The 7,866-nt window shown below is 40.7% G+C and overlaps 1 protein-coding gene across 1 annotated transcript; it reads left to right on the plus strand.

The window, feature by feature from the left end:
* Positions 1–1,402: 1,402 nt before the first annotated feature.
* LOC115348301 (pulmonary surfactant-associated protein A-like) lies at positions 1,403–4,098 on the plus strand. Its single transcript, XM_030030800.1, has 4 exons — positions 1,403–1,421; positions 2,001–2,120; positions 2,843–2,920; positions 3,576–4,098. The coding sequence occupies exons 2-4, from the start codon at positions 2,051–2,053 to the stop codon at positions 3,950–3,952; spliced, it is 525 nt and encodes a 174-aa protein (XP_029886660.1). The 5' UTR covers positions 1,403–1,421; positions 2,001–2,050; the 3' UTR covers positions 3,953–4,098.
* The last annotated feature ends 3,768 nt before the right edge of the window (positions 4,099–7,866 follow it).

Raw genomic sequence — 7,866 nt, forward strand, 5'->3', positions numbered from 1 at the left:
GAGTTGAAGTGCTGAAGTTGTTTTCACCACAGATGCAAAAGCCCAGATACTGCCAGTGACCTTTCCTACAGTTCATCTGGACCCCAGATGTCCAAGAACAGCTTGTCTCAAGTTCTGGGTTTGTTCGGTTTTTTTTTTTCCCTCCATAAAACAATTGGAAAGCCTCAGCCAAAAGAATGTTAAAAGCATTAAGTCAAACACTCAAAAGCTAAGAAACTTGAAATTTAACAAGAAACTTTTGTTTAAAGTTACTCATGCAAATTTAAAACAGCCCTCTTCTGTCAAGGTACATACAATAGAGTACTGCTTATTTATTTTTCACAGGACTGGTGCCTTTTCCAGGGGACTCAATGCTGCAGGAATTAATCAGGCTTCTGTGGGCACACCACTAGTGACAAAGGACTCTACATCAGTTGTTGAAGTATGAAAGTGCAGAGTACAGGTGCAGAGTGCCTGTGGAGGTGACCTAGGCTTACTTAGATCCAGTAGCATCTTAGGCTAATATGGATATTGCTCACATTCCCCATCTAATCTTAAAGCACCTATTCCTCAACTGACTCAGCTGTTAGCCTTGTTGCAACACCAGGATGATGTGACCACATCTTATTTGTAGGAACTTGAGCACAGCCTGAAACTCCTTTCCTAAAAGTTTCCATTAGACAGAAACAGCTAGCTCTCAGCTGAGAATAACTTAAAAATGCATGGCAATGCGTTTCCATTTCAGCAATGCACCACAGCTTGAGGACTCTGTACTTACAGGACTGGTTTAGAGCAGCTTTTTCCTTCACTGAAAGGTCATTGTTCCATTGGATAAAACTGTTATTTATGCTATATAAACTTCCCCTGGAGTATTCTGCAAGTTAAGTATGTGCTTCTGTGGCTGTTACCTCTACATATGCTGCAGATGTACCCTTGTCTTTTGGCTTTGCTGCTACAATTATAAGATTCTGTTTAGTTACAGGACTTCAGTAATTATCACTGATAAGTCCTCAGTCTGTAATGAAAATGATGGTGGGGTTCCTGGTGCATATTATAGTTCAGGTGAACTTGGCTTGGCTTATCTTCAGAGACATTTACAATTTAACATTTACACAGCTGTTCTGTGGAAACATTAGATATTTTGAATATGTATTGTGAAATTGCTTTGTTCTGCTCCAGGGTTGGTTTTTTAAAACATGTGAAAGTTTCTACAAAGCAAGAAAGTACCCTCAAATATTTTCCTCACATTTTAAGTGTGTTTACCTCTTGAAGAAAACCACCCCCCATCATTCAAGTTAAAGTTCAATAAATTTCTATTCATATGCAAATTCATATCATATGCTCTTTGTATTTCCTGTAGGTAACAAGATGAATCTCAAGTTACATGCCCTATAAATTAGACCATTTAATGAGTCTTTCTTACTTCATATTGAAGCTGCTAGGTAAGTTGAACATCTTTAAATATGTTTTCTTTTAAATTATGTTGAATCCTATTAAACTGTATCAGAAACCTTTCCATTTTAGATTTTTTTTGTGTCTCAACATTTTTATTAAAACTTTCACCTACTTTTACAGAGAATATCACCTGAGGTGAAGATACTTTAAGAGATGGATGCCATAATGGAAGAATAAGCATTAACAATTGTTTCACTCTTAAACCAATTGATAAAGACAGCATATCCCAGTTTATCTTAACCTGGCTTTCTCTTACTAAAGCAGGCATGTATCTATTGCTCCTCTGTAAAATTAAGGCCAAAACTATAGCTTTTTGCATGCAAAAAATGGCATATAATGGTACCTGCTGTACAAAAAGGAGCTTTGAAGGGGGTGTTTTGGTTTTCTGCTCTGTAGACTCTTGTAGACTAGCAGACTGAGTCTTTTGGAAGAATATTTTAATTATTGGAAATAACCTAACTTTGTAACTACATCAATGACATTCATGTCACTGAGGGCAAAGCTCAAGGTGCATAAAATTTCAAACCCAGACAGCAAAATTCTGAAACATATTTTTTTTAATGCAGGACTCTACACCAGAGAGTAAACCAGTCTGTTTTACATTTGGCTCTAAATAATGCTGTCTCCAGAGTTGTTCCACAAAATCTTAGGAGTAGCTTTTTCTCTGCTGCTGTACTGTGCTCAAGGTAAACCTGCAGTAATTTCTCCACCACCTGGTTTCAGGAACTTGTCTGAAGATCAGATAGATGAAAGATTTATGCTAGGTACATACAGTTACCATCTCCATTTTTATCTAGATGTACCATTGTGTTCTATTCTTATGCTTTGTAAACTCAGTGCTATCTTCCATAATCTGATGTGGGTTCTACTTGATAGAAAATAAACAGATCTTCATGAATTCCTTGTATGAAGGAGATGCTTAAATTTCTCCTACTTAATGACACAATGGTTCAATTCATAGAGAAAAGGATATCATTTTCCATAACACAGGGCACAAGAAACTTGTTGCTAGGTGTTAGGTTGAAGCTGCAAGCAAGTGCTTGAACAGCCTGAAGGATTCTGTCAACAATCCCTAGACACAGTTAAAAATCAACTAAACCTACTGCACGAGTGCCAGTGTTTTGCCTGGACTGGCTCAATCACTTAGAGTGAAGACTAACTCAGTTTGCTAATTTAAGTTTTCCATAAACCTCACTGCTCTACAGGTAGTTTCCAGGAATGTATTCCCTATCCTTACAAAGATCAATGTGTGAAAAGATCCCCTATTTAAAACACAGCAGTAAACTAAAACAGGTCAAACATACATTTTCAAAGTTCATATTAATTTCACATGATTACCTCCACTTTATCTTGAAAGCCAAGATTCAAACTGTAATGCAAAGCGCCTAATAGCTGGTTTTGTTCATAGGTTCAGATCTGCTGGTTGATAGTGAAATGGAAGGTGTTATCTGTCAAATAGAACATCGGATTTCCAGACTTGAAAGAGGTAATTTATCTGCCTTTACTTTCTGCTGTAGCTGGATTAGTAGGCATAAAGAAGATGAGCAACAGAATGGCTTCTTAGGAAAAAGGCAGAACTTTCTGCAGTTTTGTTATATTCCATTTATATTTTGTTCACTGGTAGATCGGGGGCAGGGGGGTGGGTGGGGTGAGGGGAAGTGCTCCATGGGCACCTCATGCTCCTAGAAAACTGAACACTAAAAACACACCAAAACAATCACAGCCAGATCGCATCTAAGATCCTATTCACTCAAGGACTGACATACACCCTTGTATACTGCAAACCATCTCAGAGCTCTTATACAGAGAGTCTCAAATAAAATAATAATATACTTTTTCCAAATGTAGAATTCCTCATTTCCTTCCCTCCTTCTCAAACCTCTTTTGTGCTTCTCCTATTTCATTGTCTGTATATTTATGTGTTCCTTCCTTTTTTCCCTTCCCCTCATCTTTTCATAATTCTCCAGGCTTTTGGGGTTTGTCTTTTTTCTTTTTTTATCTTTGATTTCAAGTTTTCCTCTCCTTTACCTTTTCCTGGGTTTAATCTAAAGTTATGGAGAAAACCAGCAGGAATTACAGTTGGCAGCAAAGTGAGCACAAAACAATGCATAAAAATTAACAGCTTTCACCTCATCTTGCAGTCCTCCACTTCCTAAAGATGATAACAGCATCTGGCGGAAAAATATTTGCTACCAGTGAGAAAAAAGCTGATTTCCATACTACACTGACAAAATGCAAAGAGGCTGGAGGGTCTATTGCCACTCCAAGGAACCCAGATGAGAATGATGCCATTCTGTACTTTGTGAAAACTTTTAATACCTATGCCTACCTGGGGTTAAAGGAATGTCTAATTCCAAGCAGATTCCAGTTCCTGGGCAGTACACAGCTGAGCTATACTAACTGGCATTTAAATGAACCTTCTGGCAAAGGGGAAGAGGAATGTGTGGAGATGTACACTGATGGCACTTGGAATGACAAAAGCTGCAACAAGAATCGCCTTATTGTCTGTCAGTTCTAGTGCTTCCCCCTGCCGCTCTCTGCCAGACTCCCTGGAATATGCTTGTTTATTCCTTGTCTCTTCATTTGTAGCTAGTGAACTCAGATAATACAGCATGAAAAATAAAAGTCACTTTTTCCTGGCCTGATTTCTCTTTTAAACAAATGTCAGCCATAAAGAGGAGATTACTTATAATGAAAGCAGTGGCCATGTTGTCTGTTCTGCTATTCACTGCCCACTGAGTTTGATACAACTGCCTATGGGTTCCTACTGCTCTGTTAACCTGATTTATTACAAGAGCAAAAAGTAGATTTCTTGGGCACTACCTAAAGTGACTTGCAGCTACAAGATCTTCCAGCACCCTTCTACCCACAAGCCTCTACCTTGCATGTATTTTGATCCATTTCTGTAAGTTTCCCTCAAACCTATCCACACTGACTCCTGCTACCACTGCTGTTGTTCAGCCTGCATTTCTTTGGCCATCTTCACCCATAACAGATCCCCTGAAAGAAGAAATAAGCAGTGCTGCTAGGGTGGTGCAGAGCTATGAGCACAAGGGGGACTCACCCACCTTACATTTCCCACAGGAAAGCTTTAGAGTCAGCAGGTCTTTAGCCTTCATATACCTGAAAAGTGGTGGCCAGAAGCCACCTGTCCTAAGTCCCTCCAGCAACTCCTAATCCCTTTCCCAACTCAAAGCCATAGCAGCACAAGAAGCCCAAGGTCCCATGCCATGTGGGATGAGTGTGGAAGAAAACACACAGGAGCCAACAGGAGTTACAGTGCCCATGTGGTTTAGGGAGATCAGTAGAGCCATGACAAGGCCATTTTTTTTTTTTTATTTTTTTTTTTAAGCTAGGTAGTAGAGAGATTCAGATACAGCTAATTTGTGGGCACCACAATGCTGCTTGGCAAACCCCCATTGGGATTCCCATGGGGCTAAGCTTGGTGGGTGCCTATATTTCTGAAGAAGCCTATACTCTGTGCTCATTGCAGAAGCTGCTCAGGGCCTGCACCCTCCAGCTCAAGCTAAACAATTAAGACAAAGCTTTCTGAACAACTTTGTTACTGGACTCCAGTCACCTACTGAAGCTGAGTATTCCCAAGGTTAGATTCACAATTGTGCAGTGTAACAGGCACATCCAGAGATTTCTTTTTCCTTCCACTGGGGCAGTTGACTTCAACATAGCTTAGGCAATGAAGGCTCTGCATAAGCTCCATGACATGGTACAAAGGCTGGTTGAGCATCTGGCCATGCCTCCATATACATAAAGCCAAATGCCTGGCTATCAGTCACACTCACATGTGCCTTATCAGTTCCAACTTGGTCACGGAGAGCTGAGCAAGGAAGCATCTCGCTCTAGAGCCAGACTAGCTCCTCTCACCCTCTGTGACAGGGAGACAGAATAGTCAAAGTATGAAGGTAACTGGGGAGGGAACATGAGTTCACAGCTGGTGTGAATGCAGGGGCCAGCAAAGGGGCTGCTTGGAGCCTCACAGCCATGCACATTGCTATAATTCCAGAGCAGCAACTGGCCATGCACAACATTCCTGCACTGGCTTAAATTCAATTACTCAAATATTTTGAGTACACGTTCTCACCACCTGCTCTGTGGCAAGGCATGGATCTTCCTGGCCTCCATTCAGCCCTCTGCTCAATGTCATGGCCTGTGAATCATTCTTGCTGTTATTCTCTGCAAACTAAGCAATTTCTCTTACAGGTATTTACTCAGGATGATTAATGCAACAGGGCTAATGTCAAACCAAGACACCTTTCTGCTTGAACAATTTGGTGCCTGCAGGTGGTCTACCTCCACAGGTTACTTAATTATTCACTCCAGCAATATTCAAATCCTTCATCACAATAACACATATTAAATAGGACCGTGTTTCCCTGTTCCAGGAGCTGTAAAGTTATCCCAACATATGCAAAGAAAAAACACTCATAAGCAAAGTCCTCAGTTTATCCAATGCATCTGTTTGGCATCTAAGGAGATCTACAAGCTGTTAACTAATGCCCTGTTTCTGGACACACAGCCAAAATTTAAACTACTGAATCCTATATCATGTAAGGTCTAGACAGACTTTTATGTTGCTGTGTTAACCCAGTTGAAACAGGTATGTAGAAGGGAAATGAGGACTCAGGAGTCCAGAGGCACCGTTTCACTTTCGAACTCTATTCTTATTCACAAATGTTTTACAGCTCACCAGTATCTGCCTGCACCCACCAGCTCACCTGCCCACAGTCTTAAGCCTTGCGTGACTCCTGTTGTGAAACTATCTCTGGCACAAGCATGAGGAAACAGGAACACAGGCATCACCTTGTACAGTAGTTTTCCACTCATCGTATTCCAATAAAGTTTAGGGCATTTGCAATGATTAACATCAGCCTGAGAATGAAGTTGGACCCCCTCCCCAAACATTTAAAGCCATGGTAAATTTATTTTATCCAGCTTATCTCCAGGGTATTACAGAGTTATCTCAAAATTTGAGCTAATTGCAGGTGTAAGAAAGTGGCTGCTTTCAGTGTCAGTCTAATGACTATATGCCACAGCAGAAATGTTCCCCCACCATCCCACGTTTGGGCATTTTCCCCTGTAGACTCCCAGGGAAGAAGGTAAAGGACTTAATGTGTTACTCCACAGCTACAGATGCTAGCCCTGCTCAGACACTTTAGCTACTTGTGGTACTAGATGAGGACATAAAACCTAAAACAAAGCAAATATTTCTCACCCTGCCTGAAGCTGCTCCCTCCAGCAACCCCGCTGACAGCAGGCAGGTCTGAAACAGGCAGTCTTGACCTAAAAAGCAGATTGGTTCAGCATTTGGGCACCTAATTTATTTCCTAGATCTGAATGACAGGGCAGCAGAGCATCCTCTGATTTGTAGAAAGACAGGATTCCCCAAGACTGGCAACTGCTTACTTTGAAGTTTCTTTCTGAAACATTAATGAACTTATTTTAATAGCCTAATCCACCCTATCCTAACCTTAAATACTAGTCGTGTGTTTTAAGACTGCCACCATTTGCCATGTATTTACCTGTACTTGTGCGCATACTGGACCATCCAGGTTGCTGACAAGCCAAACTGTGATGTTGTTCAATTTTCAGCCAATGGAAAGCACCCCTTCCAAAGGTGAGTAATGACTCCACTACCATGATTAAGTAAGATTAAAATCTTACTCATCTTAAGAGTTAGTAAAAAACAGGATAAGCAGATTTCTTAGAAAGAAGCTTTAAAAGGAACTTGGTTTTAGCAAGATCAATGAAATTAGTGTCAAGTATCAAGAGATGGAAGTCACATGTCTAGTTTGAGGGGAAAAACGTTACTGATTCTGCCTTGTACAGTGGAAAACAATCATTTCATTTCTTTTCTCCCAGACAAATGCTCAGAAAATTGTTTTTATTCTATAAAAATATCCATCATGTGAAAAATTATTCTTAACGGTTATTTTCTGTAATAATACCTTAGTTCATATTTTCTGTGTTTCATAAGGTTTTAAAAAACCTATTGCCAGTTAGGTGACTTTGTGGTCTAAAGGGACACGCTTGAAGTCTGAACTTTGGTTTCTGTAGGTGCAAACATACACCCCTTTGGATATACCCATTCCAAGACAGGTAGTTGCACAGACTTCATTGTCCCCACCAACGGGTTTTTAACCCAGGCTGCAGCTTGACACCTTTCCCTGTCATCGGGGAAGTGCTGGATGCAGCACTGTGCGCAGGTAAGAGGGCCAGTTCTCAGGGATTGTGTAATGCCACCTCCACAACAGCGTGAAGCAGAGCCAGAGCTGGCTTAGCAAAGCCTCTGAGAAGGTTTCTCGGTGCTTTTTATTCCATATAGATACCCCAGCAGCTTCACTGTAGCCGTGATTCTTCAAATATTTAAATAAAGGTAAGCTTGTAAGTAGCAAGTGGGCTGTTGAACATACATAG

Source organism: Aquila chrysaetos, chromosome 11 (assembly GCF_900496995.4).
Source record: "Aquila chrysaetos chrysaetos chromosome 11, bAquChr1.4, whole genome shotgun sequence".
NCBI classification, from domain to species: Eukaryota; Metazoa; Chordata; class Aves; order Accipitriformes; family Accipitridae; genus Aquila; species Aquila chrysaetos.